The sequence below is a fragment of the Cyprinodon variegatus genome, unplaced genomic scaffold (genome assembly GCF_000732505.1).
Source record: "Cyprinodon variegatus isolate N-32 unplaced genomic scaffold, C_variegatus-1.0 Scaffold218, whole genome shotgun sequence".
NCBI classification, from domain to species: domain Eukaryota; kingdom Metazoa; phylum Chordata; class Actinopteri; order Cyprinodontiformes; family Cyprinodontidae; genus Cyprinodon; species Cyprinodon variegatus.
Genome location: NW_015150671.1, coordinates 760,622 through 780,511, shown reverse-complemented (window position 1 = coordinate 780,511; position 19,890 = coordinate 760,622). Strand labels below are relative to the sequence as shown.

The window sequence follows — 19,890 nt, the reverse complement described above, 5'->3', positions numbered from 1 at the left end:
TATATATATATATATATATATATATATATATATTTACTTTTTTTTTATTAATAACTTAAGTGTATATTTGGGGATTCATTAGTTACACTTTAGCATATTATTCAAAGACAATATAGGGAATACATTTTTACCTGTTTTTGAAAGTATTTAATAAATATAACTATGCTCAGAAATATTTTCTATGATAAAATGTTTATGTCTTTCTTTTCCTGAAAGCTTAAAGAGGGATTTATAATTATTCATAATCTCACCCTCCTCCAAAAGACATATAACAGCTTGTTTTTTTTATTAAATAAGTCAAACTGTGTTTCTGGAGGAAAAGCTTTTATCTCAAAATCTGTCATTTTTCATAAAGTATTGAATAGTTTTTGTTTAACGTACAGTACATTTCAGAATTATTTCTCAATAATAAACCATGAAGACCTCTTAAATTATCAGAGACTTTATTTCTCAGTCTTCCAGGGCCAGGACCAAATAAGGGAGCGCAGCATTCAGAATTTATACGCATCAGTTCTGGAACAACCTCCCTGAAAAACCTGAGCAATGACAAAACTTTGGCTCCCTCAATTTTGGACCGTAAACATATTATTTTCCACAGCATTGATAAGTGCAGCACTAATAAGATTTTAAGATTAGAGATATAACCTGCATTTTGACATCTTAGATTTTCTTATTTAGTTTTTTTTATTTAAAGTGTGTCAGATTTATTTGTGTGTGAATGGTGCTATGTCAATAGATGTACCTTTTCTCGCTGAAGGGTCCTGCAGGTTTTGTATCTGTAGTCAATTTTTACCTAGCAGGTCCAAGAGTAGAGGCACATAAATCGTGTTGTCTTTTCCTCACTCCCACTTAAGACTTGGATGATAATTAAGAAACCATCGGCCAAACATCCTCCATTTTGCTGCTTTTAACAAGTTAAATTTTAACTTCATGCATACCTGCAGTCGACCTTCTGCTCCAAAATACTTACTTATTAGTTGAAACCAGCTCTGTTGCCATGGAGGCTGCTGTTGTTTGATGGCTCCCTCTAATCATTTAGTAATTAAAGATTTATGGCGGCAGCTTATTGCCAAAAGGAGAATTTGAGCTTGCAGTTATTTTTTTTAGGAAACATCTGGGCATAAAAAGAGAACATTTTAACAGTTTAACCGCAGTCATTTGCTTGGACTTTCTTACTCCTTATAAGACTCATTTTCTTAATTAAAGTTTGATTTAGTAACCTTTAAGTTGAAATTATGCATAAAAAACAAATCATTTAATAAGTTTAAATACATAAAAAAAATTACATATATTTTTTTTTTCAGAAAATGACTGAGAGATACACAGAGTGTATAATATCAGAGGCTCACTTTGCTAACAACACATAGAACAGCTCTTGTTACACTTTGCACACACAAGGCAGGTTCAGACTTGCACCAGTTATCCCACAATTAGGTGAACAATTATTAAACAGTTTCTTTCAAAAATACAACCTGCCTGTCAGTTTCAGGGTCCCAGTGATTGTATCCTTAAGGGCTTTACAAGCATATTCTATCCAAAGACTTTAAAGATCATTTGAAAGTGAAATGGGAGTTTTCTGACTTTATTCAAATAGAAGTTCATTATTTGATGTTTGTATTGACTGCTTGTCAAATTCTCATTTCAATTATAGTATATTTTACCTTTTTTTCCTTTTCAGGGTAGAGCTCCAAATAGCTACAGTATATAATTTCAGAACGTTTTGATACAGTAGGGTAATTTATTTTCTGAAAGAAGCAAAGTTCTTGCCAGAGAGTATGAGTGCTGGGTGGCAAAATGCCTGTCAACTAACCCAATATGCAATACTTCAAAGGAAAGCATCTTGTGATTAATCAGCTTATAGAAAATTTAAATAGCTATTTAAACTTTGTTTTTAACCTATGAACAATCATTGTATGGCAAGCTGCTTGAAGGAGTGCTGTATTCAATGTGATCAGTAATTGTTAGCAGTTTTTTTTGTTGTTGTTATGCAGGCCTTCAGGACTCTGGGGCTGCCTATCCAGCTCCTTCCTGTAAGCCTCCTCACTTGCTCCTATTTTGACCTTAAGTTGCCTCTCCTCAGTGATTCCCTGTTCCCTTCCTGAAGGCTCTTTTTCTTGTTTAGCAGTTTTCAGATCACTGGTGATCCAGGGTTTATTAAACACACTGTAATTGTGTGTCAGCCTCTGGAGTTATCCCCATGTGGCTATAGCCTTAAAGCAACCTTGCAGGGCTTCTTCAGCATCTTGTGACCATCTTTTTACAGTCACTTTTAATGCAGGTTGCCTCTTATAAAGAGGTTTATTGTCTGAGCAAAGAAAAAGGAGAAAGATGAGGTCTTATTTAATAGAAATGTGTGTTTTGTTGTTCTTGTACAGAAGCAGATAAACTGTTAAAACGTTGAAAGTGTAGTGGAAAGTGAGGCGAATTTAAAATTACCAGTCATTGCCACAAATGCATTTGACTGTTGTGTCTGCAGATTACAAATAATGGCACTCATGCCATTACACACACTTTTGGAAGGTGGAATATAAATAGTTGTCAAAACAACAGCGGTAAACTCTCTTGGTTAAATAGAATAGACAAAATCTTCCTGCCAGCAGCTAACATTCTTGGCCGTAAAGATTCAAATTTTCAGTAACAATTCATGGACAGATCCATCTGTTGTTCACAAACACTCCCAACATACCTCCCTTGAATTTTCCAGCCTTTTTTTAGATCTCTGTTTGTTTGTATGGTCAAAAAGCCTGGTGTAGAGATACTGGAGTCCAGGATATAATCTTGCAGCCATGTTTTAGTAAAACACATAATATTGCATTCTAAATATGGATGGTCTCTTGCTAGGGCTTGGAGTTTTCTTACTATATCCCTGTGAAATCCTACATTGCCCGTTACGATTGATGGAATAAATTGCTTTTATTTTCTCCTCCTCTCTCTTCTCCTTTAACCTGCTATGCATCCTGTGGAAGTAGTTGAAGTACTATTCCAGCTTTGAGGATGTTGCTGATCTACTTGCAATGGTTGTTATGGTAACATATTATAATTTTTGGTCCAAAAATGAAGAGAGTTTGGCATAAATCATTTTAGCTGTATAGCATCTAACACCAGGGGGAAAAATCCTTACGAAAAGAAACTTTGGGGAATTGGAGTTCTTTAAAAAAATTATACCAAAAATAAAGCTAGCAGAGTTACTGCATTTGCAGATACTGTGAGCAGAGCAGTGCAAAAAAAAAAAAAAAGAAGCTTGTAAAACTGCTGGCTGGAGCAGAGACATCATCCATAGTCAAACCAGTTTTGTCTGTACCTACTGTGCATAGGCTGAAATGCAATTCAGCTAGGAATAAGCCTTCACTCCAAAAGTAACCCAAAAGCATAACTATACTTTCCATATTAAGTCAAATGTGAGAGACAAATGTGTCCAATGGTCTGCTAGTACAAAAAAGGGTTTATAATTTGAAGAAAAATAGCTGAGTTAAATTCAAGAATGTGTATGTGGGAGTTTCGTTGCAGGAGTTACTGCTGTACCTTAAAAACAAATGGTGTTAAGTGAATATAACTTCATATGGATATTTTTAGGTAACACCTCATCATTGAAACATCTACAACGAAGTTAAAATGTACAAATGGACCCCCATTATGATGGCAATTTTTTTTATAGTAGTTAAGAGCAACAAGTTCAAGAAACCTGAATGAGATGCTTAATTTGTCAGAAGTAATTGACCACTATTCTTTCAAACTATTCTTGTGAATCTTGTGCAATTAAAAAAACAACAAAATTTAAATGCGTTATCAACTTAAAACAGGTAGAATTTAGAAAATGTTTATCAAACAGGAAACAATGTTTGATATAACTGTTTGCAAACATCTGATTTATGAATAAATAGATGTCCAGATTTTGTGGTTTAGATCTAACATGATCTAAAACTAGTTGACTGGATTTTAAATATTCCTCAAAGGTGTGACAGAGAAAGATATAGAAAAGGCATGAATAAATGTGTTAAAACCAGTTTTGGGATAGTGAAATGACCTCAGACCTGAACCGGGCATCAGACAGAGTCCGCTGGCACATAGAGCAGCTGTCATTGTTCATCTGGGGTGCGAGTATCTGCCAGAATCTGTCAGACGTTGGCTGTAAGACTGAGGAGCCACACTGCTTTCTTTTCATCCCCAAACATCCCTTGTGGCACAGTAAAAAGCCCTCTTCATGAGAGCTTTGGAACATAGAAAAGCAGAGCGTGAGTAACACAGTTACCTACCTCTGGACTTGGCTTGTCTTCCAGGATTTTAGTTTTAAGTTGGGCTGGTCCAGATTGGTCTTTAGAGGTTATTTATCTCTGTCTGTGTTGCTTCAGACAGGTGTCCTTTTTTTCTTGCGCTAATTGAAGCCCAGATGCTTATTATAATGCAAAGCCTTTAAAGTGACCTTTCCAAGATAAAATAGACAGCGAGCCAACAGATCTTTTTTAAATGGAGGTTAATGTCAAATATTTTATATACGTTCTCTTTTTTCATTTTGTTGTGTTTCCCAGAAAAATTATTTTTCCACCAAATGTTTGGAATTTAATCTCTGTACAAATTTTAAAACATACCATGTAAATGCCTTCCTTTAAAGAAAGTGAAAATCTATTTTCAAGTTCAACTGCAAAAACAAGATTGGCTTGTTTGACTTTTCTATATAGAGACTCACTCTGTTAAGAAAGAAAGAGAAGAATTTCTAATCCTGTGGGAGGAAAAAAGTTAATTTAGTTTTTTGCAGTAATGACTCAGAGGTATTAAATGTGAGGAATTCAATCCTAGAGAAAGAATAACACTAACAGACATGGTCTGTTATCCCAGTCAATAGCCACCTCTTCAAACCCCCCAGCGAGAGAGAAATATGTTCCAAGACTTAGAAGAAAAGGCTCTGAATGATTTGCGAGTTTTACGGATGAAGTCACCAGTCGCATGATGCAGTAAGCAGTTATGTTGTGTGGAATTAGACACGGAATTAATGTTTTCTTCCAATGTCAGACATTAAACCTGCAGAATACCGCCTGCATGGTGCTGCCTTTCATAACTGCATTTTTAGCAGTCTTATAGTAAACCTTAATGTGTATTAAAAATAACAACTTTAATTTGTTATTTTGCTTTTTGTTATAATTCTTAGCAGCCCAATGCTGCCAAGGTGATTTAAGATGTATGTTTCAAAAACGATCAGAGCCTTTGCTATGAATGTATAAACACTGACCCCTGCTGGTCATATTGCAAACATAACATATTTATGGTCTAATCTGATAAGGACATCATTTTGGAAAATGTAAGCATTAAAACAAGTGGTTTGTAAGGAAACTAAACCTTATTACTCTGAACTGAAACCTATAACTGTAAAGGCATATGCAAAATATTTAGATCATTTATACTTAATTATTAAGATTTGATTATTGAATTAAATTTAAAATCTAGGGTATGCATTTCTTTTCAGTTGACTCTGCATAGAACCATATTGTCCTACAACTAAACATGTTTTGGGGTTTGTCTCCAACACATTTTCACATGTAAGAAATCATTGCATTACTATTTGCAATGGAGAGGCATTACCATTACTCATCATAATATATAAATATGCTTTAGTGTAGCTCAAACTGTACATTTATGGTAGCTGTTTTGCCTGAGGGGCAGCCCCCACCCCGATCTTATACTTATCACGCGCTCTAACAGGTTTCCTTTCAGGATTGATCTGTATTTAGCTCCCTTCATTCTACTGTCTCACTATCCCTGCTGAATGAAAGCACACCGCATAATAGTTTAGCCTCCATGTATCACATTGTAGATGATAGGTTGGAGGTGATGTGCAGTGTGAAAGCAAAAAAAAAAAACAGATGACAGAACATCATCTTTGTGGCATTTACTCTTACCTCCAGAGGTTTTTATAAAATTTCAAACAGGACTTCTTGAAACTTAATTTCAACAATTCCTTTCATATTTCAACTTTTTCACAAAGGCCAGATTTGTAAATCACACCACCAGCTGCTTGATGTAACTTCCCCAGAACTACAGTGCGCTTCTTGGATGCTTCTCTCATCAATGCCTAACTAGCCCAGTCTGGTCAGGTGAGGCGGACAGCCATGTTTTGGCACTGTAGGATTGTGGTTCGACTCTTATCTTCCATTTTCAGATGACGGACTCAGCAGTGCTTTATGGTATTGCTTTATAACCCAACCATGGCTTAAACTTCTCCATGATGTTATCCTTTATCTACCTGCTACATTCCTTTGATTCATAGTTTATTAAAGTTCTCTAAACAACCTCCTAGGTCTTCACAGAACAATGATGCATGTAATTATTTACTTATTTTAAGCAATTATAAACAAGGGGATGCTATTTAAGAACTGTTTTTCTGAAAATTTATCGAAAGGCTCTCTTTTTTACGTATGTGTCAGATTAAAAGGGGGGAATTAATTTGATTTGTACTTGTAAAGAAATGATAAAACCTACACTTCTCAGTTCAGGACTGTATATTATGATCTATCAGCAGACTAACTCTGACAAAAGAGTATCAAACTTTATCATTCTAATTTTACTTGATTTATTTAAAGGTGGTTGGGTGTCCAATATTTGTTTCAAGGCAGTTTAAAAACATTTTGGTTCTGTTTTTTTAAAGATGATTCTCTGACTTTTATGAATTCGGGAATCATGAGAAAATAACACATTTTATTTGATTGTGACTCGCTTCAAACCTTTTCTCGTTTTTAAATCTGCCAACCTATGAGTTGGTCTCAATCTAACCGCACTTTATATTTATCCTGTCACAGTTTGAAGGATGCAACAAGGCTTTCTCTCGGCTTGAAAACCTGAAGATCCACCTGCGCAGCCACACAGGGGAGAAGCCCTATCTGTGTCAGCACCCAGGTTGCCACAAAGCTTTCAGCAACTCAAGTGACAGAGCTAAACACCAGCGAACACACCTGGACACAGTGAGTGGTAGCTCATAACAATCAAACTGTATAATTAGAGATGTTATTTCAATTCTTTGGATCAGTATGTGCTCACCTACGAGGTTTATATGTCCGTGGTTGTGCAGAAGCCATATGGCTGCCAGGTTCCTGGGTGTGCAAAACGTTACACTGACCCCAGTTCTTTGAGGAAACATATGAAGTCCCATTCTACCAAAGAGCAGCAGTTAAGAAAGAAGGTGAGTTTACTAACTTTATTTCAGTGTCACATGCTAGATCACTGTATATATTGCATTTTCTTCATGTGTCATATATATATACATATATATATATATATAAAGCATAATGGGAGATTCATAATGTGTGATGTGTTTGTAGAAGAGCTCAGGCATTTGTCTTTAGAGGCTTATGATGAAAAATTAACTTCACTTTCTCAACATGACAGCTGTGCACATGAAATAAGCCTCTCTAACATACAGTATGTGACATATTTCATTTCATTGTGCTTTCCTTCATCCTAATTAGCTCTGTGACAGGCTTTCCATCCCACTCACTTAGCTGTGGAACTTAACTGTACACAGAAGATCATTATCTTTAATTAAAGGTGTGCATGCGGTTAGAAATGACTAGCAGTAGGGTTTGTCAATTTATGCACACTTAGGTTAACAGAGGCAGAAAAGGGTCTCACAAAATGACTCAGTCATGTTTGTCTTCCTTGTGTTTTCCCACTGAGACGCACTCCATTAAAAGTTGCACTTTACAGTAGTGCAATTTTGCTATTAGGATTTTTGCATCTGAGTAAAAAAAGGTTTTACATTTTCAAGCGTGTGTCATCTTAGATTCTAACAAGATAATTGGGAATTTGCAAAGATATGTTTGGTTTTATTGTCATTGTCATCAAAAGTCAAAAAGCCTTTATTGTACAAAGATAGTTTCTTGTCATATTTGGGTGTCAAATGCAGTAATGTGAAGCTATTAGACGAAGAGGTAGACAGAATGGTTTTGCGCAGGGCAAGCAGGATATGAAGCAGAGGGGGGGAAACAAAGAATCAGATGTGAGAAAGGCTCTTTACATAAAAATAAAAGAATTTAACTATGAACAAAAAACCACTGAGTTAATATACTCAGCACAACAAATGAACCAAAGTGGTAATCAAAGGAAACCAGGTGCAGCAAGGGAAGGATAAAGAAATGCACATTAAGATAAGGAGATTAATCGAAAGCTCAGTTGATACTAAAAGAAACTAAAAACCACAGAATAAAAGATAGAGATTCAAGAGAAATATATTTTAACTGCACCAAAAAGGAAAGAACAAATTTAACAAATGAAGAAAAGTAAGAACAAATGCATTGACATATATGACAAGACTGTGTGTATACTTTTAAGGGTCACCTAAGCAAGTCATTGTGACTTACCTACAGACTTGTTTTTAAACCGGATCCAATTCTTGATGTATCCAATGTATCTGTATATTGAAAGTGTTTACCCACTTTATTATGGGGACAAAAGTTTCACAACATAAACATATAAAAAAAAAACAAGATAATGCTGAAAACAAATTAAAAAAAAAAACATTTAGAGTTCTAATTTGTAAGACTTTTTTTTTTTTTTTTTAGAAAGCTGCAATATGACACCTTTATTGTTTTCTCCTAAAATATTTTTAAAATTCAAAACACACCAGTCTGAAATAGGCATATTTAATTTCCTGCATAAAGATTATTAGAGTGTGGGATAAGCAAAACTTTCTGCATGTCTTTTGCTTGTTTTATCCTTTTTGCCACATTGTTAAGTTAACTGCCTTTGCTCATATAGTGCAGTTTCAAGTCATGGAACTCCAAAGCGCTTAAGGCTCCATTCAGTCATTCATCCATTCATGCACTGATGGTAGCAAGCTACACCAGTGATTCTTAACAGAGGTTTTCGTACCCCTAGCTGTCGCTGCAAGGGGTACATTAAAATGTTTTATTTCTCCGATAATTATATAGGGCTGGGATCTTTTCTACTTTATGAGGAGCCAACTAAAAAATAAAACAAGCATTTTTAAACCAAGAAGTATGTTTTTCTCTCAGTTCATCTCTAACTTTGACACACATCAAAACCAAGCAGAGGAACAGACTGGTTGTAGAGAACAGCCTGGTATCAGCTGCTTCTCCACTCCTAATCAAAGCAAGCTCAGGTGTCATCAATGATGAAAAGAAAGTAAGACAAATGAAGTCAGTCTTATTATAATTATTGTTCAGTATTTTGTTCTCATTTCATCAAGTTTAAATGTGATTTTATGGGAGTAACTCAGAGAAGCTCCAGTTTTATGAAAGCAGATTAATAGTAGGATTTTATTCTGTATATAATTTGATTCTGCACTAGGTTCCGGGCAACATATTTATGTTGTTTTTTTGTATTTGACTTGGGAAAAATAACCTGCCAATTAATGAAATGCTAAAGTTAAAAAGATTAAATAAAATACTTTTTATTGTATAATCCACTTTTTAATCAATACCTTTGACTGAGAGGGTGCTCATGGTAGGACAAATTGCGCAAAGGGGTACACAAGTCAAAAAAGGTTAGGAAACATTGAACTACACTGTAGAACAGAAGCTGCGAATATCCCACGATATTCTTCATTATTTATTTGATTGCATTGATTGAGTACTGCAGACAAACACTTGCCAGAGTTCAGGTCAGAAGTTAAGATTTAACAAAAAGATATAAACTTAACAAAATCATTTTGATGGCAAAGTTTAAAATGCTAACAAATTTCCCAAAATACATGATCCCCAAAACCTTTGAGAAAATTTTCTGTGGACTGCAGAGGCAAAAGTGAAAATTTTTGGAAGGTGATCATCCTGTTATATCTTCCATACCGTAAATTAATATACTATTTAAGAAAGAAAAAAAAAACATGCTTCTATTAAAACGTGGAAGTGGAACGGTAAGGGAATGCTTTACTTCCTTAGGACCTGAAAACTAGTTGCTATTGTTGGAACCATGAAAACTGTAAGGCCATCTGTTTATGACTTTACCTGCTGTTATATGACTTTAAGGAATGCCTTTTATCCTTAAAACCAGTGTAGCTGAATGAAAACATTTCTGCTTTAAAGAGAGGATCAAAATCCCTCCTCAGTGACTTGATGGAAGTTACTACATAGGTGGCATGAATAGTTATTTTATTTGGGTGAATTTAGATTTTCTAAGGCCTTTTAACTTAAATAATTATTTGTTTAAAAATGCAAATAATTTAAAAACTGTTGTATTCACTTGGATATTCGTTGTTGTTTGCATGTCAGAAGAAGCAAAGTCTGAGAAGTAAACTTTTCCAAATTTACTCTGAAACTTAAAACATCCTGAATTGTATTGCCTATTAAATAAAGCTATCAATAAATATTAGGCATTAACACAAAGTCAAGGCATTTATTAGATAAGCAAAATGATTATCAGCCAAGTTTAGATAATATAAGTTTTTTAATCTTTACCAGTGGTATTCGGATTGTCCTTACATGCCTCTGGATTCATAAAACATCTGATAAACAGATGCTTTATTTGATTTCTGCACATTTTCTAAAATGTTGAAGCTGATGACTCATTAGATGAGGCTTTCACACTTTTTATCAGCAAAAAAATGACTAAAGTAAAAAAATTTCTGTAGCTTTTAATCAATCATGCATGACGGCTTTAAGCCAATTCAAAGTAGCCTTGATTCAGGGTTGTCGGCTGATTTCAAACATTAACTGCATTCTACAGATTAGCTTTGACTTTTATAATGAAAATTCCAGAAAATTATTAATTTGTTATGTTATATGTAAATATGTGCTTTCTACTGGTCACATCTTCTGACAACATCATTGTCTCAATGCTTGGTTTATCGGTTTATTTCTTTATCTATTTGTATTGTAGTAGTAGCAGTGAAAACCACGTATAAGAAAGTTATTTGTCCCATCAGCCATATTTTTTCTAAGTCACCTTTATTTGGTTTTCTTTGTTATATCTGTCATTGTTAACAGCTGAGGGGCAGGAGAAACATTATTTTCTGGGGCACAAGGCCACAGGGAAGGATGTGGTCATCGTGAAAAAAGTCCCTGAGAACAATCTTACAAAAAGTGGTTTGGATCAGTTTCCTTAATTTTATAGCAGTAGAAGTAAATAGTTGCAGACCTGCTCAGTGACTTTAGACGTACACAACACTTATTGCCATTTTGTATACACAGAGTGTATACAAAACGAAAGTTAATTTTGTATAGCTTTCATGACATTTTCTTTTCTTAAAGTGCATCAGTGATCAAATGTTAACAGTACAGGAGAAACAAACATAGTGCAAAAAAAAAGTATTGATACGGAAGTTCAAAGCATTAAGTATATATGGTGCTATTATTTAGAGTTTTGGTTTGATGTTGTCAGTGTGATGCAGAGTCGGTGACATGATTAAGAGTTTTTCCAATAGTTCAGCAATCTGATGGCGGTAGGGAAGAAGCTGTTTTGGAATATGCTGGACCTGCATAAAATGTTGCAAAGCCTCTTCCCAGAGGGCAGCATTGAGAACAGTCCATGTGAGGGTGTGACGGGCTTGTTACGGGCTTGGGACATCCAGCGCTGGGATGAAATGTCTCTTATTGAAGGAAGAGAAGCCCCTATGATCTCTGCTGTCTCACCACTCTTCTCAGCTTCTTCTAGTCTGCTGCACTGCAGCAACTTCACCAACAGTGAGACAGCTGGTCAAAACACTTTCTATAGTTCTTCTGTGGAAGGTCGGGTGGGGTAGATGGGTTCTCCTCATCCTCCGCAGGAAGTACATGTGCTTTTGTGCCCTTTTGACCAATGGAGTGGTTCCGTCGGTAGGTGAACTGGAATGGGTCGAATGTTGGCAGCAGACTGGAGCAATGTGTTCTTTTACCAGCCTTCAAAGGACTTCATCATGATGCGATAGGCCGGGAGTAATTGAATGAGGTGACCTGAGGCTTCTTTGTGACCAGAATGATGGTAGCATCATGCTGACACTATAGATTGTTCCAGCGAGGTGTTAAAGATGTCTGTGAGGACACCAGCAAACTGACTTGCACATTTCTTGTACACCTGCCCTGGTATGTTATCGGGGCCTGGGGCCTTTCGTAGGTTGACTCTTCTTAGAGTTTTCCTCACTTTAGCTACATCCAGGTTGAGTGCCTCCTCTCCTTGATGTGGAACAGCTTTCACTGCTGGAGTGCTGTTTAGTGCGTCTAACCTTTTAAAGAAGTTTTTTAGTTCATTTAGGAAGCATCAGCATCATCCAACGGGAGTGGAGGGTGTGTTGTAGTCTGTGATTGCACATATGCCTTGCCACATCCTCCTGGTGTTGCTGGTTTTATGGAAGAGATCCTGGATCTTCTGGCTTTGATTCTGCTTTGCTGATCTGATGGTACATTTAAAGTTGGCACTGTCCTCAGTGCCCCTCTATTGCAAGCTTTGAAAGCTTAGTTCCATGCTTTTAGCGATTTCCGAAACTCCCCTTTCATCCAGGGTCAATGGTTTGCCGGTGGCTATGTTCTTTGTGATCCATTTGCTCATGTAGGATGACACAGTCATGGCACACTCATCTATATTTATTTTGTTGTCATAGGTTGCTGCAGCTTTGAACATGTTCCACTCAGAGCATTCAAAACAATCCTGGAGTTTCTCCATGGCCCCCTCAGACCACACTCTGACTTCCTCAACTGTTGGTTTCCCCCTGATTAGCTGGGGCCTGTATGCAGGAATTAGCACGACAGAAAGGTGTCTGATGACCTGAGGTGGGGCCGGAGCGGCGCAGAATGCATCTTTGATGTTAGAGAAGGCTAAATCTAAAGTTTTTTGACCCCGAGTTGCAAAGTCCGTATGTTGGTAGAAATGAGGGAACACAGTCTTCAAGTTAGCTTGGGTAAAATCCCAAACAATGATGAAAACGCCCTCTGTGTATGCAGGTTGAAGCTCAGAGATGGCCTGGTATAGAGTCAGTGTTAGCATAAAAATACATTAGGTACCGAAAGAATAAACTTCCTGTCTGACTTTTATGTTCTCGATCTCTGTTTATGTTTACCTTTTTTGTGTTGGTTCTATAGATGAAATCGTCTGCAGATGCAACCCAAGACATGCTGACCGACTGTTTAACTATTCACTCTCTACATTCCAACCTTTCCCCTCTGGCGAGGATAGACAGCTTGAACCCAGCTCTTGGTGCGTCTCATGAGTCATACTTTTGTATATTTATGCTCTAACTGTTTGCATAAATGCATTTAATATTGGAAATAAAGACATCCAAAACAACAACATATGCAATTAAAACCATATAATAGGTTTCTTGATTCGATTCTCAGCCCTGAAGTATCTGTCATTTCTGTTCCAAAGGTGCAACACAAGGACAGGATACTTATAACAGTTCCCAGCTGGCTCAGATGTTCACAGTACAAGATAACTACAGGTAATAAACACCTTTAGATATTTTCATCACCATAATTTATGTTTTTATATGTTTCAAATATTTTTGCATTTCTGGAAGTACTGGTTAGCACGTCAATGAATCCCTACTTCTTTCAGCTGTGCATTCCAATTCTAGTTCTTGCTTTCAAGAAAATGTCAGCATTACTTGAAAAATAACTCGCTCTCTGTTCACCGCAAATTTGAATGCAGGCATATCTTTCAATGATGGTAATAATCAAACATTCGTTGCCATGGATTCAAGGTTCCAAATTTATAATTGTAATAATAGTAATAATTAGGAACAAAAATATTTTCTTAAAAGTTATTAAGTTTTGTTTTTTTATTGTATTTCACATTTATTTATACAACTAAATCTCTATGAGATATGAGATCTCATATTGAAGAGAGTGACTCATTTTAATTAGACTGACAAAATATATTAAAACAGACTGGAGTCAGTATGATTCATACCAGAAAAAAAAGAAAGCAGCAATAAAACATTCAGCCAACCAGTGATTTTTATTATTTGTTGTTTAATGTGGGTTTGTGTAGTGGATGTTACAAAAAAAGGGAGCTTTTCACATGTAATGGCCAGAAACATTATTCACTTGTCAACCTGGGCAAAATGCCTCTTCATCAACTCTTCTTTTCAAAGAAGCTAACAAAGGATTTTTTTGTCCTCATGAGCAGCCAGATGCTTACGGCTCCTCAATGGTTGGGATTGTTCTCAGACCAGCGGTGAGCCAAAGCTTTCACTGCGGGATGTCTGAGCAGACAATCAGCCTGTGAGAGAAGTCCTCGCCTTGACTCATTGGTCTCAACCACTTGCCTCAATGGATGCTATAGCCACCACCAAGAGCTGCTGAGGAATTCAATGACTGAATCATAAAATCCAGAAAATACCATTTATGCTCTAATGAAAGAAGAGAGACAAGGCTGTAGTTAGTTTTTTTTAGTTGCTAAATCAATTGTAAAATCTTCTAAGGATTTTTTTTTGTCTACTAACACACAATTCTCAGTCTAATAGTTCATCTCATTTTCATGTATTCAAACATTTCAAACATGCAGCAGCTACCGAATTATAAAAAAATACAGATCTATCTGTCTTCCTTTTCTCAAAAGGGTATATTATCAAGGTTATTCCTCAATAATAGGGCTTGATGTTATTAAGTTTATTTTATGGATAAACTTACAATGTTCAAGCTGTTAACTGGCCACCACCAAAATCACCAAAAACGATTTTTTTAAATGCCTGAAAAGGCATAAATTAAACTATCTACTATTGTTTATAAATAATAAAATAATTGAACTTTATTGATTTCACATTGTAGAAATTTACCTCTGTATTTAACCCATCCCCTTGGGGAGCAGTGGGCTGCCACCGTTGGGTGCCCAGGGAGCAGTGTGGGGTTAATGGTCTTGCTCAGAGATCCAGAGTGGCAGTCTATGGAGTGGGGATTGAACTCAGAACCTCAGGATTCCAAGCTCTATGCCCTAACCACGAGGCTGCCCCTCCCCTACTAGGCCGCCACTCCCTTTTAACCCTTTGGCGAATCTAGCCTGCCATATAGAGGCACTATACTGGCAGAGAGTAGCCTTATGAGTATTAGTACTTAGTATGAGGCTGCAAATTCGGATTACCAAAACTAACGGGTTTAAGAAAAATATAATTTATTTTTCTTCACCTACTGGACAAACAGGTGCATTTTTTGTGCATTGGCTAGATCCAGTGTGTTTGTTGCACCAATATATGGCAGAAGTAAAGCAGATAGAAAGTCAAAAAGCATAAAAAAAATGCTTTGTTAATTTCCCACAAGGTGTTAAGCACCTTAAAATCAGCCAAACCAAACAATGAAATATCCCAGGTTTTAAGTTTTTGTTTTAATTTATGTGTTTTTCTATTGCCGCTGGCACTCTGTTTCAATAATACTGTTTACTTTACACAGCAGATGATGATTAGCAGATGATGTATATGTAGTTTAAAGTGTTTTTACACAGCAACAGAATTAAATTACTGCAATAAGACAATGCTTTAGAGGAAGTGAGGTAGGGCACTTGTGTAAAAGAAGGGTTTCTTTTCCATCCACACACATATAGAAAATATCGAGACAGAGTGAGAAGGTGATTAGTCAGTGGTTGAGCTGCATTCTAGTTTAACCAATCAGATGTCAGGGTCTGTGTTTTTGAGAGAGCTTGAAATAATTTGTGATTTACCTAAAGCAAATATCTAACAAATTTAATTAGCTACGGTTTCCATCCATAACAATTTTAAATATGAACTCGTGATTTTGATGAGTTGTTATGTATTTCTGTTTAGTTTATTGCAAAATTAGGAAAAAAATACATTTATGTATAATACGTTTCTTTTAATGAAGTTATATATAAAGATTTGCATTAAGTTTTTTTTACTGAAGATTGTAACTTAAATACCATGAAACACTTTGATAATATTTATAAGAGCTGTATTTCTACTTTTTTTTGATTATACAGTTTTACATATATAATAAAACCTTATTCAGTTTCAAATCTCTGTTTATAAAATACATGTTATAATTTTTCATTATGGTATTTAATAGAGTGAACTGGAAGCAGCTGAGGAATATGTTCAGGGTTCTCTTATTTAAAGAATGTATTTTTATTTTCCTCTATGAATAGTACATTTATTCAACCTTGAAATACTTCAGATTTGTTAATCAGCTGATCTCCAGGGACACCTCTGTGCCTTCCTCCTCCACATGCCACCCTCTCCCTACTAGCGGATCAGCGCTGCTGAACAACTGTGATCTGAAGCAACTTGGCCAGCCTCCAGAGGTAGCAGATCAGAGCTCAGGTATTCAAAAGTAGAAACAAAATCTAAACTTATCAAAAGAAAAAGCATTTGCACCCCTTGAAATTTGTCAGATTACAAGAAACTTTAGTCTACAGCATATAGATTTAATCTGATAAAACATGGTTAAAATAACTCAGTTTTAATGGGAAGGAAAATGTGCCATTTGTATATTCGTCTTTACTCTAATTCAGTACAAGCAGGAAAGATTTATTTTATTTTTTGTTGCTTTGCCAAATGTAAATCATTTAAAGAGCTTTGAACACTTGCAAGGCACAGTAGTTTGTCAAAACCATCACCTGTGCTTTGCCGTTTGTCTTTACAATAAACATTAGGAGCAGATGTCGCTTCTGTACAGCAGCAATCAAGTACCTTTCAAATACTTGTCAGCTCAAAAGGAAATAGTTTCCCACCCAGACTTGACAGCTGCAGAGATCTTGACAAGATTCTCTGGTATCAAGTGTTTGATGTGTAAGAGCAGGATAAGTAAGATAAAGTGGCACTTTCTCCTTTACCCTATAGGAAAACTCCTCTAGACCCTGTATTTATGGTAGTGCTTATGGAAACCATCTTTTCTGCAGTAGTCAGTTATCACCATGGCTTGACGTCCTCACAAATAGCCTTTGAAACGCTTTGAGTAGATCATAGAAAGGTGCCAAGGACAAGTACGTTATTGCTGTTTGATTTTCTTCCTCTCCCACTGCAAACGTGTATAAATGTATTTCTGTTTGCAATCTCCTGCAGAATGTGGCGTCCACGTTCGAAATCAAGACGCCTCTGCTTATCAAGAGTTGCATGGCGGGGATTACTTTTGTATGGTGGATCACACTACGAGCAATGTCCCCAGCATTTATACAGAGACATGAAATTACTCTGTTGTCAGTGATATCATGCTGATTTATCACTTTATAGCAAATAAATTGTTTAAATGTACAACTATACTGTGTAATCAATTGTGAAAGTCTCAGGAGGGCTGCTTACAGAAGAACTTCAAGGTTTTCATGTTTTTTACATGGTTTCTGAACGTCTTAGATATAACATATGGCAAGTCTTATGTTTTATCCTTTCAGGTGGCATTTTGCACAATGTCAACACTGCAATCAAAGCAAAGTATGCAAGGGATGATTTATTACAGTTTTTTCTTAGAACCGTGTCTTGGTTTCTATAGTAACAAGGCAGCCTTTATTATCTGACAGCAATGTCATACGTATTACTTGTTGCTTGAATGTAGTAATGTGCAATGAGTGTTCCTGTGCTTAGATAATAAGGCAAATGACTGTTTGTGCTCACACCAGTGGTTTTGAATGTTTTATTACCACAAATTATTTAAACTCGACAAATTGGTAAGCCCTCTATTAAAGCATGAAGTAATGCTTTTGGACTTCCTCGTTTTCATTTGTCCATATGGTAAGAGTTACGCTGTTATACTAACCAGCTGAAATCATAATTAGTTGTTTCTTGTTTGTATTTTTACAGATGATCAAAATGTACATTACTTGTTATGTGATTTTAAACTGAATTTTCTAGTTTTGCATAAGAGAAGCAAACAATTTCTTTTATCTCTTTTATGTGTTTTTTATTATATTATGTATGAATTGTCTAAAGATTTATTTTGTAAAAAACTTTTTTTACAATAAATTCCAAGGTACAATAACTTTTATATTTTAAAATTGAGCCTAAAAGTTAAGATTTTTATCTTTTTATTCAGTAAATGGGACAAAGTCAGGGGAAGTGTCTTAGTGCAGTAGCTTGGAAATTAAACATAGCAGCACCTTACAGATGAATTTTGATACTGCTGTGGAAAGCCCAGTATGGGTGTTATAAACCACAGTAATGAAAGGCAGTTTGTAACATAACCTGCCATTCAAAACACTAGAATTGCATTATTGTATTTTTATTTATTATTTTTTTTTATGTTATGGCTTGTAAATGCTGTCAACGACAATTGTGATCCTTACGGCGAACACTTTGGTCATTAATGCCTCAAAGCATTACATATTTAGAATAGAAGCAAAAATAAATTCCATTATTATCCCACAGTGGCTAAGAAAATTTTTCTAAATTCTAAGGCTAAAGTGTTTTGGTGGATGATCAGAAGTCGTTTCGCCTTTCCCATGTTTATTGCAACTGATTTCACACATATTTCTTGCATAAACAAAAGGCTTTTTTTGTTTTTTTTAGAAGCTGCTTTTGTTTTAAATGTTATTTGTCTTGAAAATTAAAGAAAGTTTTTTTTTTATTAAATTGAATTGATTAGAACTTAATTGAATTGTGACAGTTGTCCAGATGCTGCTACATCATCAATGTAAAGAAGAATCTTTGTGTTTAAGGAGTTAAACATTTAAAGGCTCTAAGGCTTTAAAGGTAAAGGCCAACAGTGTTCTATTTGTTTAGAGTTCCATTATTCCTATGAAATATAAACTCTATATCAATTCGGAAATTTGCATCATCTCAGCCTTTCTTAACATCCAACCGCCTGGGTCCAGTTGGAATCATCTTTCACATCCACTTAGTTAAAGCTAAAAGGACAAACAGTTTTACTCAAATCTTTTACCAAGAGTGTTATGTTTCAGATAGATTTCACTAGTTGCTTAGCAACAACTACGACAGCTTTTCCAAAAAGCATCTGTTTAGTAAAAGCTTATCAAATAAAAAAAAAGTCTTGTGCTGTGGACACAGGTGGTTCGTAAGGCTTTGTAGTTGAAATAAAGCTGCTAAACAATGTGCCTTTGTTTTGTTGCTGCTGTCAGATTTAAGTTTATCATGTATTTTTAGCCCCACTTGTACAATCTGCTCTAAGTTTTTACTTTTAGCTCTAATTTTTTAGTTCTAATTATGTTTGCAAAAAAATAATTAAGGTGAACATATTCTTTGAAGAACAAAATATGCTTGCACAAAGTTAGAATCAAAACCAGCAGTACTAATGAAGAACAAAGTTATTAAACTTCTATATATTTATTATCATTTTACATATTTATAATATGATTAAAAGCTGCACCTTTACAGTGTAGAAATTTCAGAATTTGTTGTTAAAAAACGCAGTAAAGTAAAATAATCTTACAGTGCACAAGAAAACTGTATCATAGAAAAGTATCCAAAATAAAAGCCAAATGGGTAATACTGTAGTGTTGGGACTATTATAATAGATTATATTATACATGGAATTTCAATATAGTGCATATATTGAAAGATGAGCATTTTGGCAGAAATAATGCAAACTTGACTAGACAAAAGGGGAATTGATGGAGTTATTTTAAGTTATTAAGCATTACAATTACAACATTACCTGTGTAACTCTGGTCACATGCTTATCTGTATTATACTGGATGACAGGGAGCTATTCACTTATATTCCAAGTAGAAGTCCTCCATCTTCCATCCACCCTCCCTTGGTATTAGACTCTAACTTAAGATGGAAAATAAAAGACATAATTAATGATTTAATAAAACAAACAACAAATGCTGGATATAGATCAAAGGAAGTGGAAAAGGTGGGTATGTTTGAGGTCCTGAAAGATAGATGATTTATGATATGAGATTTATGATTTTGATGATAGATTTATATTTGCACAAAGTACTTTTACAGGACAAACCATGAATATATTTGTGAGATCGAATGTAATTACCAAAAAAAGTGCAAAAAGAATTGCTTTTTCCTTCTCGAAGCAGATGTTATAAAAAGGTTCACTGTCACTGAGTTAAAAGAAAAAT

The 19,890-nt window shown here is 35.3% G+C and overlaps 1 protein-coding gene across 1 annotated transcript in view; it reads left to right on the top strand.

Moving 5' to 3' along the window:
- LOC107088441 (zinc finger protein GLIS3-like) overlaps positions 1-17,661 on the top strand; it is a 26,443-nt gene extending 8,782 nt beyond the window's left edge. Inside the window, exons 5-10 of the mRNA XM_015380609.1 lie at positions 6,789-6,950; positions 7,058-7,168; positions 12,996-13,110; positions 13,282-13,354; positions 16,038-16,183; positions 16,925-17,661. Of these exons, the coding sequence (XP_015236095.1) occupies positions 6,789-6,950; positions 7,058-7,168; positions 12,996-13,110; positions 13,282-13,354; positions 16,038-16,183; positions 16,925-17,046 (729 nt within the window). The 3' untranslated portion in view covers positions 17,047-17,661. The remainder of the gene's footprint in view (positions 1-6,788; positions 6,951-7,057; positions 7,169-12,995; positions 13,111-13,281; positions 13,355-16,037; positions 16,184-16,924) is intronic.
- The last annotated feature ends 2,229 nt before the right edge of the window (positions 17,662-19,890 follow it).